Below are 15,626 nucleotides of genomic sequence, written 5' to 3'. Positions count from 1 at the left end.
TGACATTTTCATCTAAAAATAATAAAACAAAACTATGTAACAAAAGCATTTAAAATGTAACAAAGAAATATTACATGTTTATATTATCTCTTTTTATCAAGCAAAAAGTTTAATCAAACATAATATTTTTCATGACATTTTCTATCCAAAAACTAACAAAAATAGGAGATCACATGTTTTTGTATTATCTAAAGGAAATAGAGAAAAACTATGTAAAAAAAACTAGGGTTAAATAGTGTTCACCCCCTGCCAAATAAGCGATATTCGGTTTTCCCCCTCATTAAAAAAAAATTTAGCCTTTGCCCCTTAACAAATAAAGATTCTCCAGAGGGAAACCTTAATGAGGGAGATTCCAGCAGAAATGCCTACGTGTGATGGATCTTCTGGCTTATGTGGCATGGTTGTGACACGGTGGCAGTGTCTCCTCATATTTCTTCATCCTTATATACATAATCCCCCTTGCAATTTTAGGGTTTAACATTGTTAGAAACTTGAAATGGGGAAGAAGAAGCGTGCGTGTAAGAAAAATGTTCCGCCACCGTCAAAGGCCAACAAACCGCCGTCACAGTCCAAGCAAAGGAAGAAAAAGGAGCAGGAGGCGGTAAAGTCCAAGACGGAGAAGAAAGTCAGGCATGCAAACAAGAACGAAGAAGGAGGAACCTCCGTTCGTGATGAGGAGGTATGTGTACCTAGTCTTTCGTTTTTTCAGTTAAGATTAGTATCAATGCTGGGTTTTTGTAATGTATGATTATTCTGATTTCAGTTTAACGATAAGTTCAGTGCTATAATCCAATATGGTGGGGAGTTTGTGTTTCTGAACGACGGTCGTACGATTTATAGAGGTGGTATATCGTCGTTAGTTTCGGGACTCCGTTTAGAAGAGTTTACCTTGGATAGTATACATAGGTTGGTGATGGGTTGGGGTTACTGTGAAGGGACATATAGAATCTGGACTCTAATTCGTGAAATATGTGAAGATTATTTTCAGATTAGAAAGGATGATGATTGTTATGACTTTGCTGCATATAACTGTGTGAATCGAATTGACGGGGAACTTTTTATAGAGCATGATGTTGTAGATATTGGAGCAACCGTAAGACTTCCTAGGTGTGTTAATGAGGTTGGTGAGATGGAAGGAAGTGATGAAGACGAGGTTGAGGGGCTAGGTGATAGTGAAGATGAGAGGGCCACTGCGCTTGTTGATGGTTTTGAGGGGATAGATATAAGTTTACCACAGAAAGAGGTCCCAAAAGTTGCTGAATATGTTAGTGTTAGTAAAGAGAAACCTTGCGAGGAAGATGAATATGTTAGTGATGAGTTGGAAAGTTCTGATCCTGATTTGTCTGATAGTTGTCATACCCCAAATTTGTCCTACCCTACTCATATGGCTTATGGTTCATGTACATACATCACTTAGGTCATAACTCACATTCATGCAGTCGTATCATTGGTACTATTCAAAAGGCTAGCAAAGAAAGAGCTCTATTGCAAAGAAGTTTGATCGGAGAACAAGGAAGACTGAGGTATAATCATGTGGCTCTATGTTCATTGAAGTCCTCCTAGATTGGGGTGTCTCTCTGCTTCGAATCAGGACATTGATTGAAGAGTGCAAGCTTGCAAATCATCTGGTTCGTTAAATCAGGGTTTCTTTGACCAAAGTCAACCAGTTGACTTTCTGGTCAACATTTAATCGGGAATGGCTCCTATGTGTGGAAAACTTCTCATGCTGACCTTGTGGAGGGGTTTGTTTGATTGGATTCGATTGGAAGAGGTTTAATCGGGAATTTCATCAATAGTCGGAAAAATCGGAACAGTTGACTTTTGGGTCAGAATCAGAGGAATTATTCAAATATTGACTTTTGGTGGAAAATCGGGCAAGAAAAGTCAAAGAATGGATAAAATCGGGAGTTTGACAAAAAGCTGCCAAAAATAGAAAAAATGACAAAAAAGGCAATTTTCAACACTTAGAAAAATTTTGGGTGTTTCGAATCTTGTTGGGCAGTCCACTTCAGCACTGAATTACACGTGGCAAACGGCATTTTTCGGAGAAATTTCCAACATCAAAGTTGTTCCTCTCATGGAGGAGAATAACTTTATAGTTGGACACTTTTTTATTTGAAGCTTGTATGAAGAGTTGAAGTGGTGTGGAGTTTCTGAAAACTCATTTAAATCAAGGCACAATCCAGGTCACAAGGCAGGTCATGACCCGGCATTTTAACAAACACATGGCGTGCCAAATCTCCAGCCATTTTTAGAGCTCTACAGAAGTGCTATGAATGCAAACTTGGTATCAATCTCTTCCTTGCCATCTCCTCTATCAATTGAAACAAGAATTGGGACAATTGGACAAATATTGAGTGAGATACAAGCCTTCAAAGTGGTGCCCCAACCCTGACCAAACTCTGCAGGCAGCCATGACACAGAATTCTGGGCACGCAACGCATTTCAGCAAACACGTGGCGGGCCAAATGTCAAGGCCTCTTTCTCCCTCCACAAGTCTCTATCTTAAACAAGCCCAGTTCTAAACTATTCTTTGCCATGTCCTCTATCCAATGAGACCAGTATCACTGATTTTGGACATGTATTGATCGAGATAGAGAGGCTCAAAGTACCACCCTCGCAGAGTCACAATTTGGCCATACGCACGGGACTGCATGCTGCTGGGCGTGTGCAGTGATGGTTGCATGAGTTCAAGGCCATTTTTCTCATATTTCTAAGCCTTATCCTGAGATATTTTCAACACCAATCTTGTTCTATCCCATGCCCTCTTTGATATGACACCATTCTTGCATCATTTGACCACCCATGGCTTGAGATATAAGTGTCTAAAGTGAGCACCATAGCATGAAGAAAAAGAGCAAATACAACACAAGTTAGAGTCCCACATTGAAAAAATGAAAAAAGGTGATGGTGCAAGTCCCACATTGGAGAAATGGAAAAGGTGTGTTGCAAACTACATTTTTCAAGTCCCACATTCAAGAATCCAAATCACAATCCAATCATTGGCAATATAAATAGAAGCACATACATTCACATAAAAGGAGAAAAAAAAAAGAGGAACAACTTGAGTCTCTCTTGCTTAAGGGTGCCACTTGAAACGTTCAAACTCTCTCTCCCCCTCTCTCTCTCCCCCTCTCTCTCTCTCTCTCTCTCTCTCTCTCTCTCTCTCCCCCCTTCTCTCTCTCTACTCTCTCTCTCTCCCCCTTCTCTCTCTCTCTCTACTCTCTCTCTCTCCTCCCTCACCAAACTAGGTAATAAAAATAGTTTTTTTTATTCTCTTTGATTGATTAATTGTTTTTTTTCTTTTAGATAAAAAACAACAAAAATAATTTTCCTACCAACTAGTTTTTTTAAATTTCTTTTAAGTGACTTTTAATTAGCATTTTTGTAGAATTTTAATAAATAGTTTTTCATACAAAAAAAAAACCATAAATAGATAATAGTCTTCTTTATTAATTCAAATTAATTTCTCTATTAAATAAAAAATGAAATTGTTTGTGATTAATTTCCTTTATAGTTTGTGTGATTTTCTAATTGTTTTGTGAATATTTTCCATTGTGAAATGTCTAAAATGCCCTTGGTCCTTGATGTTGGTTTTAATCCATTTAATTGCTTTTTCCTCCCTATTTTTCTTTTAGAATATCCACAACATAGATTTAGAAATTAGAACTAGTTCCCTATTTTCATTTCTTTTTTCTTTTACAACCATAAAACATTAATAAATACTTGAATAAAAATCCCCATAAAAAATACAAAGAAAACACTTAAAACATTAATAATCAAAGTGAAAATTCTTAAAAAGGGAATGGAACCTTGAAACATCCCTTGCTTAAGGGAATGTTCGAGTGCTTGGATCTCCCTTGCTTAAGGGTCCCATTCAGGCGTAAGTTCCCAACTTCTAAAAAAACACAAACCAAAGAGTAACTCGAGTTTCCCTTGCCTAAGGGATTTCCTCGAAACGCTCAAACTCTCTTCTTTATCTCGCCTCCAAGGCATTCTTTAATCGGACACGTTATTTCCGCTCCATTCCCAGCTTAAGACTCCAGAGGTCGAGCAGCGGAGTGCGAATGTAACTTCGTCCACTAAAAAACACAAAAACAAACAAAACTAAAGAGCCGAACTACGGCGCTCTGATTCCTGAAAAGGATACGTAGGCATTAGGTCGCGGGGCCTAAGCGAGCACAATTATTTATAAACCTTTTTTCCCCGTGTTTCTTCTTCTTTCATTTGCATGCATTCCCTTAGTAATTAAGCTTTAGATTTATACACCCTTTAGATAGCAACAAACATAGGTGGATACCATCGAGCACGATGGGCGTGAGGGGTGCTAGCACCTTCCCCTTGCATAACCGACTCCCGTACCCTATCTCTGGTCGAAAGACCTCGTTCTTATCCATCTTAGGTTTTCTGATATTCCTTTCCCTTATGGGATAAATATATTGGTGGCGACTCTGTTCATTTTCGCGAGCGTGCGACAGCTGGCGACTCTGCTGGGGATGTTGCTAGACCTATTGCGGGTCCATTCTTAGCGAGTCGATCCTAGCCTGCGTTTGTTTGTTTATTTACTGGGTGTTTACTTGTTTTATGTCTATACCTTGTATATATGTTTGCATGCTTATTCTTTGCCTGCATATCATGTTTATTTCTGTTTGCACACATGCATATGGATTATATTTTGTGTTCCCTGGGGTCTTCTGTTCTGTTTTGCAGGTGGGGGGTTTGTATGAGGTAAAAGGCCCACTACCCAGGCCAGTGACACATAGGATTAGCGTGGATGCTCATGTCGACTCCCGTAGCCCTTGCTACGATCGAGCTTGACATGGGGTACCACAACTGGGCGAGGTTCTTTCATGGAACACTGTGTCTGGCACGCTTGTTGCCTCAAACACTTTGTACCCCATGGGAACTGTAGACCCTGGTGACCATTAGGGACCACTTGTCCGTGTCTAGACTACATACCCGTGAGATTGTGGTGGGACAGGAAACTTGACCTCCATCATACCCGGATTTCTGCTATTCAATAAAAGATGTCAAACCTTTGATCCTGGGACATTTGACTTATACAGAAGTTCTACATCAGTTATCTATCAGAATCAACGTCGAACCTCTGAATCTGGAGGGTTCGACCATATTTGACTTATGCACAAGCTATTTATCCAGAAAGCAGCGTCGAACCTCTGAATCTGGAGGATTCGACCATATCTTATTGACCATAAGAAGCTGTTATCCAAGAGGCCTTGATCCTTGATCCTGATTTATGATACATTTGCATCTTCATTAACATTTTTGCATACATGCATGTGCATCCCTGGCTACCAAGACTCTTACCACTCTTCCTCTCCATCAGATCAGTCAAGACAATTCCTCCACACCGATATCTGACAAGAGCCCGCAGAAGAAGAATCATGGGGAATTACAAATAAGATCAAGCTACCATCAGAAAACTCCATGCCCCCTAAAGGGGGCACCTTCCACCAATGGAGCCTAAAGACTTTGTGTTTGTCAGAGAACATTTCATTTGCATCAAAATAAGGCCAAACTTGCCATTGTATAGATTTCTCAAGCACTTTTCACTTGTATTACTTTTGTTGTTATCAAGTACTATTCATTGTAAGAAACTCATTCTGTTTTAATAAATAAAAATAATGCAATATACATGTTTTTCTCAAATCATTTCATCTTTGTCATTATGTTCATTGATATTCAACTCATTTGTCTTAAGCAACTGAAAAAGGAGAATGATGAAAATCAAAAACACATAAACTACTAATTGTATGCTTTTGGAACAAAGATCCTACTGACGATGTACAGGCATTGTTTCAATTCCCAAACACTGGAGTTATAAGGGAGTGAAACCTTCGTCAACCCCTTTGAGCCTAAGGAGTAGTAGTTTCTTTTCAGATATACAAAACCCTCAATCTTAACCAGGGGCAGGGTAGTATTCAGTTAGTGCGACCGAGCGCTCAACTTTCAGGTATTCCATCAAAGGATCAATCATATATCATATCTCACAACAAAGCAGAAGAGCACAATCCACAATGGATGTTTCTCATTCACTGGGAAGAAGGCAGTCACAACCTTTTCATCAAGTCAATCACCAAAGTCATACAACTTGTTCCCGAACGAGACAAAAAAGAATGAAAAGAAAATTATGAATAAAAAAAAGGGAAGAAATAGTAGCCCGCTAAGTCAAAAAGAAAGGAAATGAATAGCTTTGAAGCAATTGACTTAGGCAAAAATTAGGGCATATTCCGCTGGACAACGAAAGCCAAAATCAAAAGAAACTTTCTGTCCAGGCAAAAGTTAGGGAAAGCAAAAGAAAAGAATAAGAACAAAAATCCTCCAAGGGACAAGTTGTTACAATCATCAACGAAAGCACCAAAAGGTGACTGCCACCTCCATCAAAGCCATAAAGGATCCTCATCCATCACAATCCTTCCTGAAAGGCGAATACTCGTGTCGAACTAGCTGAACGTAGGACTGGAGAACATCACGAAGAAGGGGTGGGTTAAGTAGAACTTGAGCCTTTATCCTTTGTTTCCTAAACCGTGAACCCGACCACGTTACAACCCTCAAAAGTCCTAATTGAAGCAGGGTTCGTTCCGAAAGCATACAAACTATAAATCATGTCAAAACTGACTCCTAATGTTGCTGTGTCACTTGTGTTAGTATCAATACAACATTTTGACAAATAAAACTTTTTCTTTGAGATTAACATGTGCATCGCATTTCTCATTATCCCTTGCAAAACAGATTTGTCTCTAATCAGAAAGTAAATGCTTGATACCAAGGAAAGTCCAACATTGAAATTCCAATCGAGTAATCTTACAAGGGCAAAGGTTGGTCATCCACAAAGCAAGTCTCTGAAGCACCCATCTGGTGGAAGAGTTCCTTCCAATCTGGGGCATTCATCCCTTCATCCACACTGGGGCAGACCATTGCACATCTCCATGATTCAAGCATGTCAAAATTCTATCTCAAAAGGTCATACAAGCTGGGGCAAGCTAGTGACAATTCTTTCTTCCATCCCCAAGCAAGTGTCAGATATCAAGACAAGTGTCGAGGAGTCAAACTAAACACCTCACCTTCACAAGTGTTGTCCTTCAAGCAACAACCTTCCACAAGGGCATACTCCATCCACTCCTGGTATCTTGGAGACAATCATTGCACTCATAATCATACAATCATCATGCATATCATTGCATTTTCATTATCATTTCACCCGCATGATCCGATCATCAACAAAGCAGGGCCATCCACCCCATCTTGAATCAAGCAGAGTTTCAAAACTCCACCTAATCTATTCCACATCAAAGCAGAAACCCTGAACAATGCATCAGTACACTGCATATAGAATCCCTTGCATTGCATTTCCAGAAGTGCACAAATAAATCAAACATTTGCATGTGAAGCATAAGCCAAGTTACTCATCAGATGGGTTCTCTACAAGCAATCAATTGATATTCCACTGGGGCACTCAGAGTTACCATTGTGGTGTCATCTCCTCAACTCAATCATGTTCATCTTGCTTCAACCCAGAGTTGGTGTCTTTGTGTTCAACCTAGAGTTGACCTTCCTTTCATCTTTTAACCCCGAGTTAATTATCTTTTCCCACTCACCCAGAGTTGACGGTCTTCCTTTATTCAACCCAGAGTTGACCCTTACCTTTTCCCCACTCACCCAGAGTTGACGGTCACCTTTTATTCAACCCAGAGTTGATGTTTGTCTTTTATTCAACCCAGAGTTGATGCTTATCTTTTTCCCACTCAACCCAGAGTTGATGGTTGTCTTGTTTCTTTCCCACTCACTCAGAGTTGACGGTCACCTTTTATTCAACCCAGAGTTGATCCTTGTCTTTCTTTCCCACTCAACCCAGAGTTGACGGTTATCTTTTATTCAACCCAGAGTTGATCCTTGTCTTTCTTTCCCACTCAGCCCAGAGTTGACAGTTATTTCTTGTCTCTTCCCACTCAACCCAGAGTTGACGGATATATCTTTTCTTTTTCCCACTCAACCCAGAGTTGACGGTTATCTTTTATTCAACCCAGAGTTGATGGTTGTCTTGTTTCTTTCCCACTCACTCAGAGTTGACGGTCACCTTTTATTCAACCCAGAGTTGATGTTTGTCTTTTATTCAACCCAGAGTTGATGCTTATCTTTTTCCCACTCAACCCAGAGTTAATGGTTGTCTTGTTTCTTTCCCTCTCACCCAGAGTTGACGGATATTTCTTCTTGTTTCTTTTCCCACTCAACCCAGAGTTGACGGTTATCTTTTACTCAACCCAGAGTTGACCCTTCTCTTTTTTCCACTCAACCCAGAGTTGATGGTTGTCTTCTGTCTTTTTCCCACTCAACCCAGAGTTGAATTCCACTTCATTCCTAACCCAGGGTTACTTCGTTCGATCCAGAATTGACGCAGTTTTCCTTAGTGGATTTGACATCATCTTATCCCCAGTGGATCACATCTCATCATAAGACAAATTTTCAGGTTTACTTGGTAATTAATCTTCTTCTACCTTGAATGCTTGAAAGGCTAGCGCCAATCTCGCTCTCAGGTTTAAGACGATTAAATAGGGGCAGCTGTCATACCCCAAATTTGTCTTACCCTACTCATATGGCTTATGGTTCATGTACATACATCACTTAGGTCATAACTCACATTCATGCAGTCGTATCATTGGTACTATTCAAAAGGCTAGCAAAGAAAGAGCTCTATTGCAAAGAAGTTTGATCGGAGAACAAGGAAGACTGAGGTATAATCATGTGGCTCTATGTTCATTGAAGTCCTCCTAGATTGGGGTGTCTCTCTGCTTCGAATCAGGACATTGATTGAAGAGTGCAAGCTTGCAAATCATCTGGTTCGTTAAATCAGGGTTTCTTTGACCAAAGTCAACCAGTTGACTTTCTGGTCAACATTTAATCGGGAATGGCTCCTATGTGTGGAAAACTTCTCATGCTGACCTTGTGGAGGGGTTTGTTTGATTGGATTCGATTGGAAGAGGTTTAATCGGGAATTTCATCAATAGTCGGAAAAATCGGAACAGTTGACTTTTGGGTCAGAATCAGAGGAATTATTCAAATATTGACTTTTGGTGGAAAATCGGGCAAGAAAAGTCAAAGAATGGATAAAATCGGGAGTTTGACAAAAAGCTGCCAAAAATAGAAAAAATGACAAAAAAGGACATTTTCAACACTTAGAAAAATTTTGGGTGTTTCGAATCTTGTTGGGCAGTCCACTTCAGCACTGAATTACACGTGGCAAACGGCATTTTTCGGAGAAATTTCCAACATCAAAGTTGTTCCTCTCATGGAGGAGAATAACTTTGTAGTTGGACACTTTTTTATTTGAAGCTTGTATGAAGAGTTGAAGTGGTGTGGAGTTTCTGAAAACTCATTTAAATCAAGGCACAATCCAGGTCACAAGGCAGGTCATGACCCGGCATTTTAACAAACACATGGCGTGCCAAATCTCCAGCCATTTTTAGAGCTCTACAGAAGTGCTATGAATGCAAACTTGGTATCAATCTCTTCCTTGCCATCTCCTCTATCCATTGAAACAAGAATTGGGACAATTGGACAAATATTGAGTGAGATACAAGCCTTCAAAGTGGTGCCCCAACCCTGACCAAACTCTGCAGGCAGCCATGACACAGAATTCTGGGCACGCAACGCATTTCAGCAAACACGTGGCGGGCCAAATGTCAAGGCCTCTTTCTCCCTCCACAAGTCTCTATCTTAAACAAGCCCAGTTCTAAACTATTCTTTGCCATGTCCTCTATCCAATGAGACCAGTATCACTGATTTTGGACATGTATTGATCGAGATAGAGAGGCTCAAAGTACCACCCTCGCAGAGTCACAATTTGGCCATACGCACGGGACTGCATGCTGCTGGGCGTGTGCAGTGATGGTTGCATGAGTTCAAGGCCATTTTTCTCATATTTCTAAGCCTTATCCTGAGATATTTTCAACACCAATCTTGTTCTATCCCATGCCCTCTTTGATATGACACCATTCTTGCATCATTTGACCACCCATGGCTTGAGATATAAGTGTCTAAAGTGAGCACCATAGCATGAAGAAAAAGAGCAATTGCAACATACAACACAAGTTAGAGTCCCACATTGAAAAAATGAAAAAAGGTGATGGTGCAAGTCCCACATTGGAGAAATGGAAAAGGTGTGTTGCAAACTACATTTTTCAAGTCCCACATTCAAGAATCCAAATCACAATCCAATCATTGGCAATATAAATAGAAGCACATACATTCACATAAAAGGAGAAAAAAAAAAGAGAGGAACAACTTGAGTCTCCCTTGCTTAAGGGTGCCACTTGAAACGTTCAAACTCTCTCTCCCCCTCTCTCTCTCTCTCTCTCTCCCCCTTCTCTCTCTCTACTCTCTCTCTCCCCCCCTTCTCTCTCTCTCTACTCTCTCTCTCTCCTCCCTCACCAAACTAGGTAATAAAAATAGTTTTTTTTATTCTCTTTGATTGATTAATTGTTTTTTTTCTTTTAGATAAAAAACAACAAAAATAATTTTCCTACCAACTAGTTTTTTTTAAATTTCTTTTAAGTGACTTTTAATTAGCATTTTTGTAGAATTTTAATAAATAGTTTTTCATACAAAAAAAAAAACCATAAATAGATAATAGTCTTCTTTATTAATTCAAATTAATTTCTCTATTAAATAAAAAATGAAATTGTTTGTGATTAATTTCCTTTATAGTTTGTGTGATTTTCTAATTGTTTTGTGAATATTTTCCATTGTGAAATGTCTAAAATGCCCTTGGTCCTTGATGTTGGTTTTAATCCATTTAATTGCTTTTTCCTCCCTATTTTTCTTTTAGAATATCCACAACATAGATTTAGAAATTAGAACTAGTTCCCTATTTTCATTTCTTTTTTCTTTTACAACCATAAAACATTAATAAATACTTGAATAAAAATCCCCATAAAAAATACAAAGAAAACACTTAAAACATTAATAATCAAAGTGAAAATTCTTAAAAAGGGAATGGAACCTTGAAACATCCCTTGCTTAAGGGAATGTTCGAGTGCTTGGATCTCCCTTGCTTAAGGGTCCCATTCAGGCGTAAGTTCCCAACTTCTAAAAAAACACAAACCAAAGAGTAACTCGAGTTTCCCTTGCCTAAGGGATTTCCTCGAAACGCTCAAACTCTCTTCTTTATCTCGCCTCCGAGGCATTCTTTAATCGGACACGTTATTTCTGCTCCATTCCCAGCTTAAAACTCCAGAGGTCGAGCAGCGGAGTGCGAATGTAACTTCGTCCACTAAAAAACACAAAAACAAACAAAACTAAAGAGCCGAACTACGGCGCTCTGATTCCTGAAAAGGATACGTAGGCATTAGGTCGCGGGGCCTAAGCGAGCACAATTATTTATAAACCTTTTTTCCCCGTGTTTCTTCTTCTTTCATTTGCATGCATTCCCTTAGTAATTAAGCTTTAGATTTATACACCCTTTAGATAGCAACAAACATAGGTGGATACCATCGAGTACGATGGGCGTGAGGGGTGCTAGCACCTTCCCCTTGCGTAACCGACTCCCGTACCCTATCTCTGGTCGAAAGACCTCGTTCTTATCCATCTTAGGTTTTCTGATATTCCTTCCCCTTATGGGATAAATATATTGGTGGCGACTCTGTTCACATTTTCACGAGCGTGCGACAATAGTGAGAAAGCTAAAGTCCAAAAGTTTGAAAAGTTCAAAAAGGAGCATTTAAATAAGGATTTTAAATTTCAGTGGGGTATGGAATTCAACTCCCTAGATGAATTTAGGTATGCCATACGTGAATGGTCTGTATTAAATGGGAGACAAATTACTTTTGTCAAAAATGAAAGCGATAGGGTTAGGGTGGTGTGCAGGGCCAGTTGTGGGTTTTTAATGCTATGCTCCAAAGTGGGCCACAAGAGGACATTTGCTATAAAAACCATTGTAGACAAACACACTTGTGCTAGGGTTTTAGACAATAAATCTGCAAATTCAAGGTGGGTGGCTAAGATTGTTTTGAAGAAGATGCAGACCTCACAGGATGTCAGAATCACTGATATTATACAAGATCTGAGGCAAAATTACTCTGTAGGTATAACTGTTTGTAGGGCTTGGAAAGTAAAACTCATAGCCAAGAAGATGTTGGAGGGAGATGCAGATAGGAAATATGCAATATTGAGAAGGTATGCTGCAGAGTTATTAAGGGCCAGCCCTGGAAACACTTTGGCTATAACTGTTGAAAGGCCTAATCCAACAATCCCACCAAGATTTGGTTGCTTCTATTTCTGCTTTGAGGGATGTAAAAAGGGTTTCATTAATGGATGTAGGCCCTTTGTGGGAGTGGATGGCTGCCATCTTAAAACAAAGTATGGTGGTCAGTTGCTAATTGCTGTAGGGAGGGACCCTAATGATCAGTATTTTCCACTTGCTTTTGGGGTTGTGGAGACAGAAACAAAAGAAAGCTGGAAGTGGTTCTTGGAGCTGTTGATGAATGATGTGGGCCAGAGCAATAGATATGTGTTCATATCAGACCAACAAAAGGTATGTTTCATGAGACTTTTGTCAACCTCTATAGTTATTGTTGTGTGTTACTAATGTAATTCAACTTGCAGGGTCTTGTTGCAGTCTTTGAAGAGATGTTTGAAAGAATTGAGCACAGGGTTTGTTTAAGGCATCTATATGCCAATTTCAAGAAAAAATTTGGAGGGGGTGCACTCATTAGAGATCTAATGATGGAGGCTACAAAAGCCACTTACTACCAAGGCTGGTTACAAAAGATGAATGAATTGAAGTTGATAGATCTTGATGCCTGGACATGGTTAATGGGTGTTCCTCCAAAGTCATGGTGTAAGCATGCTTTTTCCTTTTACCCTAAATGTGATGTAGTAATGAATAACATATCTGAATCATTTAATGCTACCATTTTAAGTGTAAGAGACAAACCTATTTTGACCATGTGTGAGTGGATTAGGCTGTACTTGATGAATAGATGTTCTGCCTCATCAGCCAAACTAAAAAAATGGCCTCATAAAGTAATGCCAATACCTAGGAAGAGGCTTGATAAAGAAGTCATGCTAAGTGGGCACTGGTTGCCCACTTGGGCAATGGAAGAGACCTTTGAGGTGAATCATTCATATAATGGTCAGAAGTTTATAGTTGACATTGCTAAGAGAAGTTGTACTTGTAATTTCTGGGAGCTAGTTGGCATCCCTTGTAGACATGCTATTGCTGCTCTATCTTTCAGACAACAGAATCCAGAAGATTTTGTAGACAGTTGCTATCATAGGGACAAGTATGCCATATGTTATAGTTTTCCTATAAGTCCAATAAATGGTGAAGAAATGTGGCCTGAGGTAGAAGCTGATCCAATAATGCCCCCCATGTACAAGAGAGGTCCTGGCAGGCCTAAGAAATTAAGGATTAGGGAGTATGGAGAAGAAGGTGCTAGAAGAAGGAGATTACCAGGTGTGTCTTATAGGTGCACCATTTGTGACAAATTTGGTCACAATGCTCAAACTTGCAAAAGCACAACTCAGAATCCTAATGCACTTAAAAGAAAGGTATGTCTAATCCCTATCACAACTCAAAATGTTTTTTCAACCTGTATATGAAATTAACAAATGCTGTTCTTCATTCATGTAGAAAAAGGTTAAGTTGGATGCTCAAACTGCTGCGACTCATGGAGCTGAGTCTGGTGCAACTGATGTAGCCCAAACTGCTGCAACAGATGGAGTTCAAACTGATGCAACTCATGGAGCTGAGTCTGGTGCAACTGATGTGGCCCAAACTGCTGCAACTGATGGAGTCCAAACTGCTGCAACAGATGGAGTTCAAACTGATGCACATCAAACTGATTTTTTTGGAGATATCACTGATGATGTGATCTCAAGCCTGCCAGAGTTTAACTCTACCCAATGCTCTGCTGTGGATGGAACCTCACAAAGGAGAGGTAAGAAAAAGATGTCACCTACCAAGCCAATCAATAGGAGGACAAGTGAAAGACAGAAGTTGTTCTGGTTTAAAAAACCAATAACTGGCCCAGGTGCTAGCTCTGAACAACCAATATCAGTGACTGATGAAGATAACAATGATGAGTCAAGGCGTGGGAAGAAGAAATTGAAGAAGAACTATTAAGTCATGATTATGTATAAGTCCTAGTTATGTATAATGCTAGTGAACTTCAATATTTTGTTTATGTGCTTTTTTTGGAGGTACAATGATGATGTATTTTGGTACAATGTTGGTACAATGGTTGTCCTTTTGTTATCCATTTTGTCTGTTAAGTAATTTTATTCTACATTATCAACCAAATTTTTCAACAAATTATAAGAATTTAATGATTCATACTAAATCACATTAATTGAACAACCAAAACACATTACATTGCATATAACTGTCAGTTACATCTTTTGTCTCAAATATGAATTCATTTCATTACATATATGTGTACATTACACCAAACAAAAACCAGGACATAAACAATGCCACTTTCAGATGGGAAATGCTTCTCTTCAAAACAGCCTGCTTCAATTTGGTTTTTTCCAGAATTCCTTCCATCAACTTAACCTTCATATTTGCCAATTCACAGTCCTTGCATAAATGTTCCGAACTGCTGATTTCGTCATCCCAAATAAAAAAATCACAACTATTCTCCATCTGCAACAATTACAAAACAGCAATCTTATTCAATGTTCAGTAAACCCATTTAACAAAAAAATGAAATACCTAAAACCTTACTCCTGCATTCTTGCACTTCCAGAATTTCCGTCCGCGATTCTTGGACGTCTTGGCTACCCACATCTTCATGGGACGACTGCATCCACATGTGGGGATCTTGAAATTCACGTTGGAGGTGTAGGAATTGCAGCTACCGATACTTTTACTGGTTTCCATTTCCACAGGTGACAGTATGAACGACGAGAGGATGAAGCAACTGGAATCAAGAAGAAGAGATAGCGTAACCCTAAAATTTGGGAATAAAACCACCCACGATTGGCCCTGAAGAAATTGAAGGAGCAAGAATGGAAGAAAATCAGAATGAGATGACATCGTGAACCCTAAATCCCAAATTATAGAGGGAGACACTGCCACCGTGTCACAACCATGCCACATAAGCCAGAAGATCCATTACACGTAGGCATTTCTGATGGAATCTCCCTCATTAAGGTTTCCCTCTGGAGAATCTTTATTTGTTAAGGGGCAAAGGCTAAAATTTTTTTTAATAAGGGGGAAAACCGAATATCGCTTATTTGGCAGGGGGTGAACACTATTTAACCCAAAAAACTAAGTTCTAGCATGAATTAACAATGGATCAGGGGGTTTGATATGAAAATACTAGTGCAGGGAGTATGGGGCGCAGGCCCAGGGATTGAGCCCAAACAGTTTTTTGTTCTCTAACAATTTCAGCAATTCAGCCAAAAAAACATGGTGGAGCGATGGGCTACCGGGGGTTGCATCAACAGCAATTCGTGTGAGTAGCCCAATGTTGTTTCAGATTTTCTAATTCAGATTTAATCCACTAATCTAGGGTCCATGAATCAGATTTTAATCATGCTTAACTACACTTTTATTATTCAGACTTTACTCCCATTAAGCATGCCATTATTCCATTTAATCT

The 15,626-nt window shown here is 39.4% G+C and overlaps 1 protein-coding gene across 1 annotated transcript; it reads left to right on the top strand.

Annotated features, from left to right (window-relative positions):
• Positions 1–496: 496 nt before the first annotated feature.
• On the top strand, positions 497–14,143 carry LOC131637958 (uncharacterized). The gene is made up of 5 exons (XM_058908524.1): positions 497–679; positions 764–1,306; positions 11,762–12,550; positions 12,622–13,569; positions 13,652–14,143. The coding sequence occupies exons 1-5, from the start codon at positions 497–499 to the stop codon at positions 14,141–14,143; spliced, it is 2,955 nt and encodes a 984-aa protein (XP_058764507.1).
• Positions 14,144–15,626: the final 1,483 nt, after the last annotated feature.

This window comes from Vicia villosa, unplaced genomic scaffold, assembly GCF_029867415.1.
Source record: "Vicia villosa cultivar HV-30 ecotype Madison, WI unplaced genomic scaffold, Vvil1.0 ctg.002121F_1_1, whole genome shotgun sequence".
Classification (NCBI taxonomy): Eukaryota; Viridiplantae; Streptophyta; class Magnoliopsida; order Fabales; family Fabaceae; genus Vicia; species Vicia villosa.
This window is presented reverse-complemented; position numbering and strand designations above follow the sequence as displayed.